Here is a 21,625-nt window from a genome sequence, read left to right on the forward strand (position 1 = left end):
AGATTGAATAGGAATATTTTCTAAGCAAGTGACTTTTATATTTTTACTGTAAAACATGAACATCCCAGAATGAACCTCTCTCTTTTATTTCTTCTTTGACACCCTGTTGATTGCATTCATCTGCAATAAAACCCTTCAAGGTTTAGTTGTTTATTCTAATCTGCTCATGCTTCTTTAATAACTTGCTTATTCATAAGTTCCACAGGACCATCTTACATGTCTTTCCTTGATGCCTCATTTGAAGGTGATATAAACTGTCTAGAAGATGTTCATGACTCAAGTGTGTCTATTTTTAGCCGTTCCTTTATGTGAGTAAGGAACATTAAAAACAGCACCTGTATAGTGAAGGCTCATGACTTAAGAAATCTGGCCAAAGTTAAAAATGCATTATACTCTCATTTTGGGTATTGCTAGTGACTGTGTCTGTAACACAAGCTTTGCTCTTTTCTGTCCTATCCCCTTACTTCTCCAATCACTGATCATGTCTTACAGTACTGTAACTTACAGGGAGTGAAATGAAGCTTTTATAATGATCTAGTGAACACCATGTGGGGAAGGTGTGTACTAGAATGCTGACAGAGGTAAATAGAGATCTTCTCATACATTAAAATCAGATATCCACTTTGTATGGTAGACTTTTAAATTTAATGAAGATTTTTTTATTTAATACTTAAATTCATTTTCAGTGCTGATGAATCCATTGCTAACTATACTAGGTACTACCATACAGTATATATTTTTTAAATCCATAGTAACATTCTGCCATCAGTAATCTCATTATATCTGCTGAAAAAAATATATATGTATGTATACTGAATGCTTTCTGAGGTTTGAGGAGAGGTAAAATATCTAACAAGAATATTTGAGATGAAAATCAATAGATCCCTAAACACAAGTCCTTTTGTGTACCGAAGTGAATATAAACCCAATATAAAGAAAATCTTGTCAGAGCAGCCTAATAGGCAAATGCTAATTAAGGTGTCCTGTTTGAAATGTTTCCAGAAAGACTTATATTGAGGAAGGCTTTTCGGTACTGTGGAGTCAGCAGCTTATGTTGACACATGCAGGAGAAGCCATCACATCTAAAGACTTTCTGCCATCTGCTACATGACCTGGAACATCAAAGGGAAATATGCATAGCTCCAGTGAATGTGTGACTTTATTCAGGGTGTCTTTGACTCATCAGATAAAACCCTCTGAGGTTATAATTCAATGATAAGATTATTAAAAATAAAATAGTTTTTATACTTCGTGACATCTCTGCAGTCTGAGTGCTGCCTGTTGGGCAGAAGGGACAGCGATCAGTCTTATTTTGCTTCTCAGTGCCTGTCTCCTCCTTCACACCTGATTTGTATTTTGACATAAATGAGAAAGCTAGATGTAGAAGGGTAAATATGCTTTTGGAGATTGTGTTCTCCTTAGATTCCTAGCAACTAAGTGCTCAAGTCACAGCACCATGCTTAAGGCAGCATGCATGCTCACAGAGCCTGTACAGCGCATGGGCGTAACAAAGTACTAAGCAACTCACCCAGCTCTTCCATTAAGCTTCATAACTCTCCTACCATCATTGCCGATGGTAGGAATAGTGGTACCTACCGAAGTAAACGGTAGGTGGTCCGTGCTCGGTCAGTGAACGTTACTCCAAGCCTCTGCTGTTTGTACTATGTCATACTTTTTCTGAAAGCAAATATAAAGGACAGGCTGACAGGTTGAGTAGATTCGAGGTCTGAAAGAGCCAGAAAACACGGTCTACTTTCAAGTTTAAAATTTACAAGATCCCTTAAGCAAGTTGTTACATCTTCAACTCAGTAGTAGACAAAAATGTACAGAGAGATTGAATAACTTGCAGAAAACCACATAACTTGTGAGTGAGAAACATAATGTTCTTATTCAGTCCTTTAACCCTGCTCACCAGTCCATCTAAAACTTTAATGCACCCACAAGTAGAGCCATAATGCATTTGCAACACTGTCCAAGGTAATGAAAAACCATGCCTTCCTGACAGACTTTTAGTGACAAAGAGTTACTCACTCTGTTCCTTTGTGTGATTAGGATTCCCATGGAATGTAACAACTAACCATCAAAGTTGGGAAAAGATTTTGCAAAGCAAGTAAATTTTCAGCTCTAATATTATATAAGAAAATGTAGAGCCATCTTCTGTACTAGTATTTGAGTTAGCTCAGATTTTGTTGTGTTTTCTACATTTCCTTAATTATTGATTCAAAATTTGGGACTCTGGAGATTTCTTTTTTTCTCCCTTTTGAATTGTTACTAGATCCCAATTCCATGGAAGATTTCCTACTTTGCTGATTTATCATCTTCCTACCATCCTGCATTAATGCTAGCTTCTCCATCTTTATTCCACTACAAAATCAAAGGGCAGATGCCTGTTTCTGCCTGTGCTAAGGGTATGTGTGCAAGAACTCATCCTTAGAATTCCACTCCTACAATTTTAATTCCAAATTACATTGACGCTAAATTTTGCCATTTTCCCAAACAAAACTAAATATTAATAATCCAATAATAAATGCAACTCTGACTCATTAAAGCCTATGTAGACATCACTGAAAAAGAGGGACATTCAGTGAAAATGTAATTACTTACCGAGTAGTTAAAGGTGAGGATTGAGTCATGCCCCACAGGCAAGATAATAGTAAGAATAAGTAGGAATCTAGCTTAAGAGATAGTTATCAATACTTTGTTAAATATATGGACAAGAACTAAAGATTTAAGTTTGTGCATAGGTGACATTTAAGTGTCTGAGGTGTAGCTTGTTAGAAGGAAGCTGAATATAGACCATAACAATAGAATTATAAGCATGACCTCATTTGGGTACCAAATTGGCTTTGAGATGCTAAAGACTGGGCCAAGTATTTCTAGTTTGGGTGTAGAAGCAGATTCTAGGCAGCCATGAGAGGAACTTAGGTCTGTTAAGTTTTACACCATCTACGAGAACAATATTCCATATGATTTCACTTAACCCTAGGCAGAACAAAACTCTACTAAACACACCAAGAAAGGTTATATTCCCTGGTAATATGGAAAAGCAAAACCTAATTTCAGTTATTTCAAGCTGTAGAGCCTGTATTCTTTCCTGGAAATTTCCAGGAAGAGTAATACAGAAAGATTACTTTAAAAGTTTTAATTTAATTTTTGTCTGCTTTTGAGATTTTAATTTTACAATATTTCTCCATGCCCCTTCCTTCCTCCATTTCTCCTATATACCTCTTTTCATTCTCCTTGAAATTCATGGCCCCTTTATTTAACAATTGTTATTTTATGAATATGTATTCCTAAATACAACCTGCTCTCTGAATAATGTCACTTGTATGTATGTCTTTGCTGGGCGCCTTCTGCGGTCGGCTGAGGCGGGCTCGAACAAGAACGCAACAAGAGCCAGCGGAGACCTCCCGGGGGAGTGGCATGTCCGCTCCAGTCCAGACTGAGGGGGGGGGGGCGGGCAGATGGACTATGGGGGTGGGGGCGTGGAAGGTGCCCCTTCAGCAGCCAGTGGGACGACGGGGCTCGTGCTCGGTGGTGGCCTCCGCTCGGCTTGCAGCCCCCAGAGGTGGTGGTGGCAGCTGCAGCTGCGACAGTCACCGGCAGGAAGCGAGACGGCAGGGAATGAGACAGCGGCAGAAGCGAAGAGAGAGAGCGAGGCTGTGAGCTGGGACACAGCGCACTTTTCAGTGGCACAGAGCAGGGCCACTGTCCCAGCCTCCAAATGCAGACGAGTGTTACCGGCTCTTTTGGTTCCCTCTTTCCAGGGGCAGCTTGGGCGTGTCCACAGAAGAAAAGTGTTATGGTTCGTTCTGCCCGCAGGGAGGAGAGGAGAGTTGTTATCCTTTGAAATGCGCAGGATAGCCAGCGACTGGCAAGGAATCGTGAAAAGCACTTGACAGCAGGAGGTCTCACACCACATAGCAAGCTCTGGGGATATATATATATATATATATATATATATATATATATATATATATATATATATATATATATATGTGTGTGTATATATATATACGTATATATATATATACACACACACAGTTTTTGGGGGAGAACAAGTAACTTTTATTGGTTTGGTTTGAGAGCTTGGGGATGCCTTATTTGCATGGAGGTGTTATTCCTACGTGATAAAGGCCATGGACCACTCCGTGGGAGGGGCTGTGGGAATCGGAAGCTAAGAGAGACATATATGGCCTTGAGAAAGTTCGAATCAACCTTCCGTCCTACTGGTCTTCTTCAGACCAAGGTTTCCGGGGCTTCAGGTCTTTCTACCAAGCTTTCTGGCTTTTCTCATAGCCTACTGCCCCACATGTCTTCAGTCTCAACCATTTGATATTGAATAACCAATTGGTGCACTTGCCCTGAAGGAGACTATTTCTGCCCATTTCAGCATTCCTTGGCTGTCTATAGTTCTTTGTATAGGGTTAAGGCCTCATCCACTTTGGTGTGTCTATTGCTGGTCCTTGTTCAGCTCATGCTTATTGATATAGGATCTGCTATTACTAGGAGACACAATGTCACAGCATACTTCCTGACCCTCTGGGTCTTATAATCATTCTGCTCCAACTTCAGCCATGTTCCCTGAGCCTTAGGTGTGGTAGTGCTTTGGGACTGGGCTCTACAAGGCTGTGTTTTGATTGGTGGTGGTTTCCTGTGGAGGGTCCTTTCTGTTGCAAAAAGAAGTTTCCATGATGAAGACTGAAGACTATACTTATCTGTGTTTATAAGGATATGTTTAGGATGTAGTTAGAGATAAGTAAAGAGTGTTGTAGGTTCTTCTGCAAGGTCTATGACTTTAGTATCAATGAGGAGTTGGATAGGATTCCAGTACCCAGCTTTCTGTTGTTTCTGTTGTTGTTGATTATCCAGATTTAAATCTGTGGTAGTCAGACTGAATACAAGGTTTACAAGGTTTATTTTAATTTTCTTGTATCTGTTGAGACTTGCTTCATGTCTGAGTATCTAGTCAATTTTGAAGAAAGTTTCATGAGATGCTGAGAAGGAAGTATGTTCTGTTGTGTAGGTCCCTGCCAGAGGGTGTCCCAAGACGATCTCTGGCCCAACTGGGGACAGGGTGCGTGCAGGGAGGGTCTGTCACTGCCTCCATCGCAGCCCCGCCCACATCTCTGCTGTCCCACCTGACCCAGTGCAGAAGGTCCGGGCCAAGAGGAGAGAGTGCTGCCTCTGCTGCTGCCTCCAACTGTGGCTCAGCTGTCACTGCCTGTTTACTCCCAAAAGCTGCACTCATCTCTGGCAACAAGCTGGTCCAGGCAGTGGGGAGGGGAGTATCCCGAAGGCATTTTGGGAGAGCAGACCTCTTCTGAAGTGTTACAGCTCTAGTGTTACAGCTCTTGCTGAGGTAGTGAGATGCCGGCTAGCTGGTGAAGAGCAGAGGGTCCACGACAGAAACTCTTGGACAACTGGATGATTCTCACACACTTTACTTCTCCTGAGTCGGGTCAATATATACAGTTTGGGGTGGGGTAAGGTCTGGCAGCAGGTAACCCCTATTGGCTTGGTCTGAGAGCTTGGAGATGCCTCATCTACATGTGGGAGAGCCTGAGGCACTATTCCTACGTGACTTGTGGCCAAAGATGTCTCTATGCGAGGGGCGGTGTGAGGCTGAGACTGAGTGAAAAGAGCCAGACGCCATGAGCTATGCCAAATGCCTTCCATCCCATGAGGGTCCGGGGTTTGAAGCTTATGGTTGAATAGGCGCCCAGCTGCCTTTCACATCCCACCACCCCACACTGTTGTGTTTGGGTGAAATGTTCTGTAAATACATGTTAGGTCCATTTGGTTTATGAAGTTATTAACTCCAGCATTTCTGTTTAGTTTTTGTCTGGATGACTTGTCTAATAGAGTTGGGTATTAGAGTCACTCACTATCAGTGTGTGAGACTCAGCATGTGATTTAAAATGTAGTAGTGTTTCATTCATGAACTTTGGTGCCCTTGCGTTTAGTGCATAAATATTTATCCTCTAGGATAATATTTATCCTCTAGGTGGATTTTTTTTATTTGATGGATGTATAGTGACCTTCCCTATCTTTTCAGATTATTTTTTGTTTGAAATCTATTTTGTTAGATGTTAGAATGGCTCCACTGGCTTGCTTCTTGGGGTCATTGGCTTGGAATATTTTTTTCCCACCATTACTCTGGGGTAATGCTTATTCTTGATGGTAATATGTGTGTTTCTTGGATGCAGCAAAACCAAGAATGGATCTTGTTTTTGTATCCAGTGTTATTCTGTGTCTTTTTATTGGTGGAATTGAGATGATTAGTGTGTGTTACACACGCACAGATGTGCTTGTGGAGGTCAGATGACAGCATGTAGGTCTTCAAAAAACTAAGTGAAACCAAAGAAAATAAGCCTTTAAATATTTCAGAACTCAGTCATGGATAGTATGAAACATATATTGGTGATTTTGAACAGTTTCTCACTTTGACTAGAATTTGTTGTAATATTTCAGATATTTTGTACTCTTTGTCATGGCTTTGGCATATGCCATTAATTACAATTGGCATTTTTTGAAATATAATATGGTACTTGATTAGTACACATAGTTTTCATGCTTTATGTGGCATTACAGTAACATAAAAAAACAATGAATAAGAATCCTAAAACATTTTCAGTTGTAGCTAAGTGCAAAGCCATTGTTTCTATATTCCTTTTGATTTAAAAATCTATTCTACAGAAATGCTGTCTTCACTTTAATGGGGTTTTAGCTATAAGCAGAGTAAAGAATATAATGAAGTATACAGTACTTAAAGTGTGTGTAAATGTTGAAGAAACTTCTGTATGTCAAGTACATTATATTTAAAATGTGAATTTTATCATCACATTAAATACAAATGACCTAACTGTGATATATAATTGTTCTTTTTGCTGAGGTTATTTCAAAGATTAAATTTACAAAATTTTTATTACATTTATTCATGTCCATGTGTGCTGCACACACACAGGTGTGCTTGTGGAGGTCAGACGACAGCTTGTAGACATATATTCTCTCCTCCTCTACATGGGACCTGTGGATCAAACTCAGACAATCGGTGTTTATGGCAAGAACCTTTACCCTCTGAGCTCACAATTACTCCTTTTTAATAGAAAGAAGGTAACATTAGTCAAAGAAAACATACACATTATCTTTTATTACATAACTTAGATTTTTATTTCATTTGACTATATTCCAAACTCTTGGGTTTTTTTCCTCCAACAGGCTGAATTAAATGACCCAGCTGACCCTTTCAGCACAAAGGCCACACCAAACTCAAGAGAAGAAGTTTTCTCCAAGTACATCGGGTGGAGAATCGCTAACACTCTCTCCAGACTCTTTTTCCCCTCTCTCGATGTCACAGCCCTCTCTCCAAAGATGCCAGAAATAGACCTGCAAAGAAAACACTTTATCAGAGAACAGCAGCCTGCAAAAAAGAGAGTTCTGCGTTTTACTGTAAAGTAAGTGAAACTGGGTTTTATTTCACTGTGGGGCGACAGTTCACAGGTACAAACAGTATACTTGACTCAGTTTCTCCCTTTCACTTCCTAAGTTTTATGCCGAGGAGGTTCCTCTTCAGAAAGCAGCAGCCTTCTCAGGAATGATCTTTTCATATTTAGAATAGAATTGGCACAACATGCAAATCAGTATTAAGGTGATTCTTTTGAAAGAATACAAGTTAAAAAAAAAAAAGAACTACACATACCTGATGTTTAAACATTTAAGACTTCATTTTTAGGCCTGTTTGTATATATATATACATATCTACATATTTCAATGTGTATTAAATTCATGTGCTCCAATAGTCTTAAACAGTAATAATTTGATAAATTGCAAGTATAAGGATAATATATTTTATACTGCAAACACTTGTGGATGTCCTTAAATTTACTTCTAATTTTACTTTAGAATAAGTTTACTCTAAATTTGCTTCTTAGGAAAATGTAGACTTGGGATAGATTGATATAGGTGAATAATTTTCAATATGTATTTGACATATCTTCAATGATATAGTCAGGATCTTAAGATGTTTATTACAAATGTACTTAGGTATTTCCCTTATTTCTACTCTTCTGATATATTAAAAAAAATGAAGAATCTCATTGTGAATCTTTACTATGGGTATGATTTACATGGTTTAATATTCCTATAAAGCTTTATTTTAGACAGGAAGATTTTATTTTTCAACCCAGCTCATTTAAAGAAACCCAGCTCATATGTGTATGTGTGTGTATAAATTTTGACAAACACCACAGAGGACTTATGTATTAATATTTTTAACCATCTATTTTTTTCTTGTCTTAACCCTTCATTGAGCAGGATATTTTTACTGAAGACTGATAGTCATTAGACTGTACTTCCAACTGGTATTTTTACACACCTGATTCTTCCAATAATACATGTGCCATTTCTTTTCCATATTTCAGAAATGGTTGGTTGCCTTTGTTTTGGGTCATTTTCCTGTACAATATTAGACTTCTCCTTATGATTTGATCTGAGCACTGTGGGAAAGTCTAGCTGGTGTAGCTCACTGCTGATAATGTATCTATGAATTTGGATTTATTACTCCTTTTATTCACACTGCTGAAAATGACTTTTCATAAGTATTTATCTTTATCTATTACTGGACTAAAGTATTTCTGATTTTTTATATGACTACCAAATATTTAAAGAATATTGCTTTGCCTTCCCAAACGAGAACTAACTGTATGCACACATGATCATGGATGAAAATGGCTGCTTTTGTCTTTTTTAGTAATATTTGAAATTCTGTATATTTCTCTTGATAAGTTCACTGCTCAATACCCTGTCTTGTTTTCAATATAAACTTTTCTGTATATGTAGCATCTCACAGTTGTTCCTTATGTGTGTTCCAGGCTGTGACATTGAGTAGGTTAATTGGCAGAGACTCTTAGTAAATTCTCTTAAGAGATTTGTTTTCGAGATTTGTTTTAATCGAGTACAAAAGATTTATTTATTTTTCTTGGTTTTTATGCTTTTGCCTTCTTTCCTTTCCCTTAGGTGTTTGTTATTTCCGTATCTCTTTGAAAATAGATTAGCATCCTGGGTGTGAACTTGTCTCCCTTAGCATCTTGAGTGTTGACCTCTCTTTCTCCCTTAGCAACCTGGGTGTGGGCCTCTCTGTCTCCCTGTCTTTACTCAGAATTGTCCTTTGTTTATCTGTTGCTTGTGATGCTGACTTGTGGACTACTATTTCCTACTCATTAGTTTGTATTTGTGAAAATCTGTTTGGCCTGTTTATTTCAGTACAGTTATGGTAGTGTTGATGGAATGGAAAAGGACCTACTGTTCAAGTAATAAGCAACAGCAAACATCTCTGTCTGTCTATTTATCTATCTGTCTGTCTATCTATCTATCTCCATCTATCCATCCATTCATGCATCCATCATCTACTATCTATCTACATCCATTTATCTACCTATCTATCATCTATCTATCTCTATCTATCTATTATCTATCTATCTATCTATCTATCTATCTATCTATCATCTATCTATCATCTATCTATTTTTCTAACAGAATAGCTATTAAGCAGTAAACTGTCACACAAAGCAAAATGCAGTATAAAGGATAACTGATGAGAAAGATCTAGACATTGTAAACACACATGTATACAATATTAGAACTTCTAAACCTATGAAGCAAATGTTGATGAACCAGATGATAGGAAGAGACAGAAACATAATGATAAGACATATTTCAATATCTAACATTCAGTTATAGTCAGAAGCATTCAGTAGGTCAATATTAAAGCTAGATCAAATACATCCAACAGCTACATAAATAACCCCACACCCAACAACAGTAGGATTTAATGGTTTCTTTTTAATTGCCATGGAGCCTTTTCTGAGTTAATAATACATCACAAATAATCTTTTAAAAAATCTAAGAAGAATAAGAAAATATCATTTGTTTGTTTTTTCTTCTCCAACTAACATAATGAATCTAGAAGCCAAAGTACAAATATTGGAGATTTTCTAAAAGTTTGGGAATTAAAACACTTTTGAGTAACAGTTGAGTCAAACTATAAATCAAAAGGTGATTAGCATTTAGTTAGAAACAAAGCCAAATTACAACACATTACAAGTTATAGAAAGAGCTGGGGGAAGGGAAGGGCTTTTCTTCAGGACTACATCCATTTATCTACCTATCTATCATCTAATATCTATCTATCTATCTATCTATCTATCTATCATCTATCTATCTCTATCTATCTATTATCTATCTATCTATCTATCATCTATCTATTTTTCTAACAAAATAGCTATTAAGTAGTAAACTGTCACACAAAGCAAAATGCAGTATAAAGGATACAGTAAGTAAAGGGCTGATAAGTCCTCTGCTGCTTCAGTATTCTAGAGCACTCTGATTTCAGTGTGGAAATCTGGAAAAAATATACTTGCAAGGGAGAATCGGGAGCTTCCATGCTGAAGAATAATCTGCTGTGGATAGATTTTTAATGAATGTTTACCCTTTTATTTTTAGCACAAAAACTGAAGACAGAATTCTGGTTTGGGCTTAAAATTACTCAAAATTGTTGTCCTTTATATGTTTATAAGCACACATCTTTATTTAAATGATTTATAGAATTCTTTTCTCATGTAATTTTTCAAAAGGAAATTGATCACTTTGGTTCTCTGTGTTAGGCTGGGAGAGGGGTGCTTCTAAGTTAGTGGAATGTATCATTGATGCATGCTTTGTTTGCCCCTGAGCATTCTCTTTTAAATGGAAAAATATCATTATGACTCTTTGCTGATTCATAAAAACTTCAGATGGAAACTAAGGTATATAACCCTACTGCTTGAAAGCACAGCATTCTCCATTTTCTCTCCTTGTCAATGAAAGTATCTTATGTGTAACTGAAGGCTGAAAATTTATAGGCCCAAAAAGTAAGTTAATAAAAGAAGAAACTTTCATTTCTAAACTCATTTATGTCTGAGTTTCTAAAGTTCACACTTACTGTTTCCCACTGGACACTAGCGCCATCCGTTAGAGAATCTCCAGTTAAGCATCGCCTTGAGTGTACTTTCCCCAGGTAAAGATACTGAGATTTAGAAAATTGATTAGGCCAGAGGCCATGTTGATGTCTATAGTCTATAGTGGTGCCAGCTTCACTGTTTGGGCAAGAAAGCTTTATTTGCTGTGGTATCTATGACTGCAGATTCATAATTGAGAATGAGAGACATTGAAGGCTTCTGTGATGACCTCTTCCCTCCACTTCATTACCCCACAAAAAAGAAACAAGTCTAGAAAGGAAGCTATTGACAAGAGTCCTTAAAAACTATGGTAAAGATGCTGAAGCAGTTTCTCACCATCAATGGCTTCTGGCAGGAGGGTGGTGAAGGACTCAGATTCCTTTAAAGGGCTTTAACTGGGAGTTTGACCATGCTCCAGTGAGTATATGGGCAACACAATTGGGACTTGGTGGGCTGTTTGTTTGTTAGGAGGGTGCAAGGGTGGGAGTGTAAACCTGGGAGGAATGGGAAGTGAGTGTGATCAGAGTACACTGTATAAGATTCCCAAATAATTAATAAAAATATTATGTGTGTGTGTGTGGGGGGGGGGGGGAGATGTGATTTGCCTGAGGGTTCACAGCTGCTTGCTCTGGAGTCTGGATTTAAATGAAGATTTTCTGACTCCAATACACTGTGCTCTTTTTCTTCTCCTTCCTGCATATGCCATTTAAATTAAAAGATGTGAGCAATTGTTAGAGAGCTTGCCTTCAACTCATAACAAACAAAACCCTTCCTTATGTTTCTTTTCAGTTTCTGCCTTTTGATTTTGAAAACATGATATCTATTAGGACACACATCTTCAGTAAGCCCTGAACATCTCCAGTTTATTAACAGGGAATTTATGCCAAGCAAGAAGCATTTTCTAATTGCCATGATTCTTGCAAATCCCGTGGGAAATCTGATACATGGATATAGCAAGTTTATAAAGAGAGTTCAAAGGATTGAATTGGTCTGTTAATATCTTCTGGGCTTCACTCTACTTCTAGGATCTAAACAAATTATGCATGTTTCTGTTTCACACAGGGAACAAGGCCCAAGACACATTTTATTTGACTTTTGAATTGTAGTAACTGCACGTACCAAATGTGATGGCCAGACCAAGGCAGACCAAGATATATGTCTCTCTTGTCACACTTTCATGCTTGGAGCCATCAGGCCCTTCTCTTTTAAGTGTTCATAGGATACAACAGGTGATGATGAACTGTAGCTACCCTATGTCGTGGCACTTTAACACACCTGTTACCTCTTTCCAAGTGTGCTTGGATGCAGCTACTCCTTCACCTATGTTCCCTCATCTTAACTCATCTTCATTCCATATTCGGTTTAACTTAATCTCCCCTGTTCCACCCATTTCCTTGAGAAGCTCATTCTTTATGGTAATAATCTTCATCTGTCCAGAGAGCACATTTTTTTTCCTCATCCATTCATGCATGAGGACCTGAGTTGATTCTATGCCTTTGCTAATGTGGTAGTATAACAAACAGGCACATGAAGATAGACCGTTGGCATGCTTGGTTCATATTTGGATTTCCATCCTAAAGTGGTGGAATTGGAACTGACTGCACATCTGTTTGTTAAGTTTTGTAGTACTTCTACATTGTCCTCTGTGACTACACTGTCCGAATTTCTACTCACAGTGGGAGAGCTCACTTTTCACCATATCCTTCTCAGTATGGAGTAGTCTCCATCTTCTTCACTACCATCTTTCTAATGGAGTAAGATGGCATTTCATCGCATTTGGCTCCATCTCTTGACGGTCAATGCCCTCATGTGTGTTTAGAAACCTGTTGTCCATTATGGATCCTCTTTTTTAGAGTGTCTCTTCAGATCACCAGTACATTTTAGTTAGATTGCTTACTTCTATGTTTTAAAAGTGTGGTTTTTCTGGTTTTGGTTATTCTTACATAGTTTTGAACATTAATCCTTCATCAGGTGAATATTCTCTGCTCTTGTCTCCTGATTGTGTCTCTCGATGTGGGAAAGCTCAGTTTGATAAGATTCAGTGTACCTGATTTCTGTTTGGTTGTCTGTGTTTCTGGGGTCAAGTCTAGAAGACCATTGCCAATTCCATTTTTCTTGCAATGTTTTTCTGGTTTTGTTAGACTGTTTTCATAATTTTAAGTATTGCATTATGTCTTTTCACCGTCTTTTTTTTTATTTTGAGAAGGGTCACAATTCAGTCCTGTTCATATGGGCATAGATTTGGTTTTTTATTTAAAGTTTTATTTATTTATTATTTATGTGTATGTTTCTGACTCTGTGTGTGCATCACATGTGTGCAAGATCCCAAAGAAGACAGAAGAGAGCATCAGATTTCCTGGAACTAGAGTTCCAGTCAGTAGCAAAGTACCTGATCTGTATGCTGAGAACTATACCCAAGTCCTTGGCAAGAGCAGGAAGTTCTCACCACCAGCAAGCCATTTCCCAGCCTCAGAACTGGATATTTTTGAAGTGTTGGACAATATAGAATGCCATACACAATGGCTATTTGTAGTTTCATTCATATTAGTTTTAGTTTGCTTTCTGTTGCTGTGATAAAACACCAAACAAAAGCAACTTTGGGGAAAAAACGGGTTTATATGGTTTATAGGTACATTATCTGGGTAAGTCAAGGAACCCAAAGGATGAAACTGCCCAAACTAATGCTGCCCACTGGATTTCTCAGCTTATATAATCCAGGACCACTTACCTAGGGATAGAAATACCCATAATAGGCTTGGCCCACCCTTATCAATCAATCAATCAATCAATCAATCAAGAAAATGTCCCATAGATATGCTCAGAGCTAATCTGATAAAGGCAATTCCTCAATTGAGGTTCACTTTTCCTAGACAACTCTAGTTTATGTCAAATTGACAAAACCTAACAAGCATACATTCTCAGAAATTTAATTTATGAATCAGATAGCAAGTAAGATAGTAGGACAATGATAAGATAATTTTAATAATATTATATTATGATAATCACTTAAGCTGGAAAGAGAGTTCAGTGTTAAGATCACTTGTAGCTTTTGCAGAGGACCTGGGTTTGGTACTGGCACCCACATAATGGATTACAAGTATCCCTAACTTCAGTTATGGTGAGATCTGATACCTTCTTCTGACCTTTGTGGGTACCAGGTATGGGCATGCTTGCACATAGATATATGTAGACAAAACACTCATATGCATAAAATAATGTAAATATTAAAAGTAATAAATATCTAAAACTTTAAAACCATTCATGATACCATATATTATCAACTCTATCTTCTGACAGCTTCCTTTTTTAAAATTGATGTTAGTAAATTAGCTAACTTCTCTAAGTCTTAGGAGTTTAACCTTAAAAGGGCTGTACAGTTCTGTAAGGTTATTGCAAAGAGAAGAATGTAGGTAAAGTGACTAGACATGTTAGCTCCTTATTTTCTTGTTCAGTTATTAACAGATTTTCTTAAATACTTATTTTCTTTACAAAGTAACATTGCACTACCAAGACTGTATTAAAGAGTAAGCAAAAAGAATCTTATGTTTTCAGCTTGTTCTTTTTTTTTTTCTTCTTCAAGGTACAACTTGCTAGAAACCTTGAGAGAATATACAATGTTATAATGTTTTTTCTTTCGTATATGTATATGTATATGTATATGAATATGATGTATTACTCTCTTGCTTCTGCCTAGTTAAAGATACTTTATACACAGTTTTCATCATGTCATTCCTGCTTGTGTATATATACTTTTCGGCTGTATTTGGTAAGATTCTCTATAGGAACTGGACCAACAGGCTACCTGTATATTATAAAAGGAGACTCAGTTAAATAGTTTACACAAGAAGGGTTGAGTAGTTCAACAATGAGCATCTGTACCTTAATTCTATGGAGCTGAATTCTTCAACAATCTCAGCCTGGCACCAAAAACCTGAAAGATTCGTGAAGACTTGCTTGCTTTCAGTCTACAGCAGTGCTGAAAGACCTGGAGGCCATCAGAGGATGGGGGAGGGGAGCCACAGCAGTGACAGCAGCAGCAGCAGCTGCTGCAGCATGAAAGGAGAGACAGACACACTCACAGAAGCCAATGCAGACAAGCAACATGGCTTCATGCTGAGACCTCTATACTTGGGCCATGCATTTATAGGTGAACACACTCAGATAGAGGGTCTTCCCCTCTCAGGTAATCCTTTCTGGAAATGTCCTCATAAACCCACTTAAGAGCATTGGGTAATCCCAGATCCAATGATCTTATTAATAAGCCACAGTGGTTATGCTGAGCAAATTTATTATGGAAAAGTAACGTAGAGATTTCAAAAGTCCACATTGCTGATCACGGTTGTTGACTAAAGAGAAGTAAAGAAAGAAGTAAAGATCTTCTTCAGAAAATGGGCCTTTACTTCTTGTCTCTTGTGAGATAACTGAATGGTAAGAAACCAACTATCATTTTAGATCAGCCTTGCAAAGTATTAAAACTTCTGGAGATTTGGAGTAACAATAATTCTTCCACATACCACTTTTCCCCCTATTTAGATGCAGTAATTGGGATCCTGAACCAGGTCATAGTTCTATTTTCACCTTTTTGAAGATCCCCAACTATCGGACCATGAATATGTGAATGCGCTATTTAATTTTTTAATTTTATTTTTAATTTTGTGTGTGTGTGTGTATGTGTGTGTGTGTGCACGTGTGCATGCACGCTCATATCTGTGGGTGTGTGTACATGGGTGCACATGCTTGTGGAGGGCAGAAGAGGGCACCAAATCCCCTGAGGCTTAAGCTATGGTGAGACACCCAACATGAGTGTGGAGACCTTGGGTTATCTGAAAAAGCAGTGTGTGCTACTAACCACTGAGTCTACCAACACTGTCTTTAATCTACCCGTCATACACTTTTGACTAATTTCTTATAGGCCACCTTTCTCCATGTGAAATCATATGCCACTGTGATTTGGACTATTGACTTGCTTAGTGATGTTGAAGATATTGCTGTACCCCTGTTGGCCATTTGAACAACTTCTTGGAAAACTGCCTTCAGATCATTTTTGGCAATAATCAAGATGTCTGTGGATTTTAGTTTTAGTTTATAAAAAATGTTTTGTTGTTGAATCCTTACATATTTTGGATATCAACCTTTCATTTTGGTTTTGAAATTATAGTTTGATTATAACATTTATCCCTCCCTTTTCTTCATGACCCCCTCCCTACTCTCCTTTAAATTTATAACCTCCTTTTCATTAATTACTGAATGCATATGTACTTGTATATACATATATTTTTCTTAATATAACTCATTGAGTCTATACAATGTTACTTGTGTGTATATTTTTAGGGCTGACCTTTGGCACTGGACAGACAATGGGTTTGTTCTTTCCTGGGGAGGACCACCTCTACTGCTTCTAGCTTTCCTCAATTGCCTATAGTTCTTTATGTCAGGTATTAATCATTTATTATATTTTTTCTCCTATCCCATGGGCTGGTTTTCTATATTTTGGCTTGCTGGCTAGTTTTGCAGATTGATGTAGTCTCACTTCTTTATTCTGTTGAGATCAAGGCACTGTGAGGTAAAAGCCACATTAAAACTGTCCTTCATTTCTCTATTCTTACCAGCCATCTCAATATTACCCACAGTTTCCCTTGTAGGAAAACCTCCCTGATTTTGTTACAGTTACTAATCTTGTTTCACTTGCTAAAACAGAGCCTCAGTCTCAGCAGGAACTTTTGTTTTGCAGTCATGGGACTATGTCATAGCTTCTGTTCCCACTTTTCACCATACGTGCTTACCTTCAAAATGACCGTCATCCTGTGAACTCTTCATTAAGAGCAGAATGATATGTTGCAGAATTTCAAACATGACACAGGTATTAACATGATATCAGTGAGACAGAAATTTTATATTGCAAATACAGATTAACTAGAAACAAGATGGCACCCTTATGAGACAACAAAATTATGCAACAGAAACAAAATCTACATGTTTTGTGTTTTATTTTTCATATTCTTGTTGGTCTGCCAAAAAGGGAAAGTATTGGGTTTCTTTTAAAATGTTTTTTATAGTAGTTTACAGGCATTTATTACCTGCTTGTTTAAAAGGGGAATCTTGTCTGTGACATTAATCAGATTTTTACAATTGTTCCACTTTCTTAGCTCTCAGAAAAGATGAAGCAAACAATTTACAGGTCTCAATTCTTTTCTCTTTTAAATACTTGATAGGGTCAGGTATTTGATCTCTGAGGTTGAACTGAACAAGCACCTATCATCTCTCCTGTGGACTAGGCCCCAAGCTAACCTAGCTTTACCACAGCAGACACTTGCTCTAGATTTGAATGGTAAGCAGAAAACAGAACTCCCAAGAGAAGCTGGATTCCTTCACAAAGCACTATATGCAGGCATTGTGTGAGCTACCACCACATAATAAAGATAAGGAACCTCAGAATAAATGAAAAATAAGCCATAGCCAGGGGTATGTCTCCTAGCTTTTTGAACAGAGTCACATGAGTGTTGCTAGCCTATCTTTCCAGTAGGATTCATTCACAACTCCCTGATTTTGTTACAGTTACTAATTTTGTTTCACTTGCTAAAACAGAGCCTCAGATAGCCGAGTTTTCATGTACTTCTTCAATCATCATTTACTGGACACAGCAGATATTCTTTCCCATGGGAACTTAAAATCAAGTTTATAAGATAGATGTTGATTAAAATCATACATGTAAAACCAAACATATATGTTCAGTATCTGTAATAAAGTGTGTGAGGAAGAGAGTTCATGGAATCACGGCAATGTTCCTGAGGGATGAATGTGTGTATATAAAGGAATATGAAAGCATCCAGTGGGATGCTGAGGGTGAGTCTCAGGAGGAAGATACCACCTAGCAGAGGACAAAGAATAGGGAGTCCCAGTGGTGAAAGGTGATAGAACACTTAAGTAAACAGAAGAAAGATGCTGTTGGCCCATGCACCACAGGGGAAAGGGTTTGGAGCAGCACTTAGGATTTCTAATTTCATCTTAGGTGCACAAGAAGCACTTGACGGTTGAGTGATGAGTGATGGGTTTATTTGTGTGTGTGTGTGTGTGTGAGAGAGAGAGAGAGAGAGAGAGACAGAGAGACAGAGAGAGAGACAGAGAGAGAGAGAGAGAGAGAGAGAGAGAGAGAGAGTTAGGTGACACTAGGCAGATTAACTTCTTTAAACATAAATATCTTTAAAAAGGCAATGACAATACTTTTGTGGTTGAATCTTGAGATCTTATGAAGTAATTAAAAGTAGTTATTACAAACTATTTGGATGTACACATTTATGATATAAGTGTATATTTACAAGTGTATATTTATATTTATAAGTGTATAGTTTGTATATATAAGTATATTTATATATAAATCTATACATTTGTGATATAAATATCACATATATATTATTTTTCTATGTATGTGTGTATGTAACTTGAAATGACCTGTAGATGAGAGATCTCTATCCCACGTCTATTGTAGCACTATCACATTTATAAATATGAAAGCATCCTAAGTGTCTATCAGCTGAGGGACTGATAAAGAAAATGTGCTCACAGAAAAGCAGAATACCATTTCATAATAAAAGGAATGAAACCTTGTCACATGTAGCAATGTGAGACAGTTATATTAAGTGAAGCAAGCCAGGCACAGAAAGATGTACAGGCTTGCTTGTACATGAGATTTTTACAAAGAAAGTAAGGCTAAATCTACATTACCAGATCCTGGTAATAATAGAGGAAGGGAATATAAGAATGATTGGATTAATGAGTATTAAGTTAGAGAAAAGAGAAGAAAGTTTAGATGTGTCATTGAACAGTTTAGTAACTATAGACAACAGATACTGTGTGTATGTATGCTTTTAAAAAGCTAATAGAATTCTGAACATTTTCATTAAAATGATGATTGATTCAAGAGACATGTATTTGTTGACCTAATTATAGGCATGTATATGAATACATGTATATTTAAATTTCACAAAGAGACCAAGTGACATATAAAATTTAATGTATGAGTTGAAAATGTTAATAACAAAAAGTGATGATGGTACATCTGAGATTGTGTAAGTACAAAATTATTATTAATTATATAATCCTAGTATAATCTAACCTATAAACAGCATGAATAAATGTACACATTATGCTGGTCAAAATAGTGGAAGAAGGCAGAAAGATTTTCATATTTAAAGAAAAGGCAGTAGGATTCAGTAACAAATAGATTGGAGGGAGGGAGGGAAGGGGAAGGGAGGGAAGGAGAGAGGGAGGGTGGAATGGAGGGAGGGAGGGAGGGAGGGAGTTAGGGGAAGTAATTGAGAGGTGAGAAGAGACAGGAGAGCAACCAGTCCAGCAGAGGCTACAGTGACAGAAAGAGGGAAGGCAGAGAGTGGCAGTTGGGGTGGAGAAGACATAACTTTGCTTTGGAACATGCTTGATTTGAGGTAGTATTTTTTTTTTGTCCCTGAACCAAAGTGTCAAGTAGGCAGAGAGATTCACAGTTCTGCAGCTCAGGAGGAAGTGTGGGCCTGAACGATGGTGCTGATCGAAGGTGTGGGTGGAGCGGGTGCTGCCTTGGCAGAAGCACAGAGCAGGATGGGCTGCCAGGCTCGAGAAATACTACCATTCAGAATCTGAAAGAAGGAGAATGATCTAAAATGGTAAACCACACCTTAGAAACAGCCAAGAGAGTGGGAGAAAAAAGATTTTTTGTAAAAATCTTGAGTAGGGAACAAAAAAGCCCAGAAGCCCATGATGATCTTAAGCCACAGTACTGCTTTTAGAAAATATTCAGTGTGTAGAACACATTCTGTAGAGACTGTCCAGGCAGCAACAGAATCTTTCTCTTTCAGCACCCTGGTCAGCACATTCTGTTCCGTGAGTGCAGGGGACAGCTGGGAGTCATTCCAATGACAAGGGCAACCCCTTGCTTCTGGTCTGTGCAGTGGAAACATCTACAAATGGAAAACATTGAGAGGGAAGCAGGAAGACTAACTGCAGATCTTTGCCTCTCCCTAAACACCCCAAATCCACCCCCCACCCAGTCTCACCTCTAGCTGGGCTTCAGACCATATGCTGAGGCCGCTCACCCACCCACTTCCACATCCCCAATATATCACACAGATCTTCCCCTCCAAACTTCCCTTCTCTCTCATTGCTCTATCCCAGCAGCTCTGTGGCAGACTACCTGCTGAGGCTTTCCTCACCTCCTGTCCCATTCCCAGGGGACTAAGTAGATCCTGGTGGAAAACCCTGCTTTCCTCCCTCCTGTGACCCGCTCAGCCACCATCCCCCCAGTCCATCCAAATTTTTTCTTCTTACCTCCCAATAGCTAGAAACACATTTTACCTGGAACCTCCAATGGCCACACTCATCAGGATCCCAGAAAAATTTTCTGCCAAGCAATACACAGTCATCACACTCTCCTAAGAACCAGGGAGCACAACAAAAACCAAGGGAAAAATGTTCTCCCAACAAAGACAGAATCAGATATCAGTACCAAGAACTACAGCCTTTACAAACCTAGATGCCTAGACACCAAAACTAAAGCACAATATACAAAAGTCAACACAATAAGTTTCCACATAAGCCCAGCAACCCTACTACAGCAGGCCCTGGGTATTACAACATAACTGAAGCACAGGAAAAGACCTCAAAAACAACCTTTATGACTATGATAGAGATCCCCAAAAAGGAAATTAATAAACCCCTTAAATAAATCTATAAGAACACAAAGGAATAGTAGAAGGAAAAGAATCACAGCAGTTCAAGAAATAAAATCAATAAAGAAAATCTTAACTAACTGAAGGAATCTGGGAATGAAAAACTTAGGAACTTGAACAGGAACCTCAGAGGGAAAGTGTCACCAATAGAATGCAAGAGATGGAAGAGGGGACTCAGGCATTGAAGAAGACACATAGAAGAAATTGATACCTCAGTCAAAGAAAATGTTAAATCAAAACAAACAAACAAAGCTACAAACAGAAACATTCAGGAAATGGGAACATTGAAAAGACCAAATCTAAGAATAATAGGAATAGAGGAAGGAGAATAAACCCATGTCAAAAGCACAAAAAGTATTTTCAACAAAATCATAGAAAAAAAAATTCCCTAACCTAAAAAAGGAGATGCCTATGAAGGTACAAGAAGCATGCAGAATACCAAAGAGACTGGATCATTAAAGAAAGTCCCTTTAGCACATAAGAAGAAAACACACTAAATGCACAGAACAAAGAAATAGTACACACACACACACACACACACACACCCCACAGACATATAAAAGCAGACCTATTAGAGTAACACCTGATTTCTCAGTGGAGATTGTAAAAGCCAGAAGGGCTTGGACAGATGCTCTACAAACTCTTAAGTGACCACAGATGCAAGCCCAGACTGCTATACCAGAAAAACTTTCCAATACAATAAATGTAGACAATAAGATATTCCATGATAAAAACCAAATTTAAGCAATATTTATAAGTCAAGCCCTACAGAAGGAACTAGAAGAAAAGCTCCAACCTAAAGAAGTTAAGAACACCCAAGAAAACAAAAGACATAATCTAAGACCAGCAAATCAAAAGATGGGAAATACACACATACACATACACATACACATACACATACACATACACATA

The 21,625-nt window shown here is 37.9% G+C and overlaps 1 protein-coding gene across 4 annotated transcripts in view; it reads left to right on the forward strand.

Annotated features, from left to right (window-relative positions):
- Window positions 1–21,625, forward strand: part of Tmem232 (transmembrane protein 232) — a 214,701-nt gene that overhangs the window by 103,003 nt on the left and 90,073 nt on the right. For 3 of the 4 annotated variants that reach the window (XM_028755705.1, XM_028755703.1, XM_028755704.1), the window contains exon 11: window positions 7,222–7,457. In XM_028755705.1, the coding sequence (XP_028611538.1) occupies window positions 7,222–7,457 (236 nt within the window). Of the gene's footprint in view, window positions 1–7,221; window positions 7,458–17,382; window positions 17,390–18,769; window positions 18,776–21,625 lie in introns of all 4 variants that reach the window. The other variant, XM_028755706.1, reaches the window with a different exon arrangement.

This window comes from Grammomys surdaster, unplaced genomic scaffold (assembly GCF_004785775.1).
Source record: "Grammomys surdaster isolate TR1022 unplaced genomic scaffold, NIH_TR_1.0 126076, whole genome shotgun sequence".
Lineage (NCBI taxonomy): Eukaryota > Metazoa > Chordata > Mammalia > Rodentia > Muridae > Grammomys > Grammomys surdaster.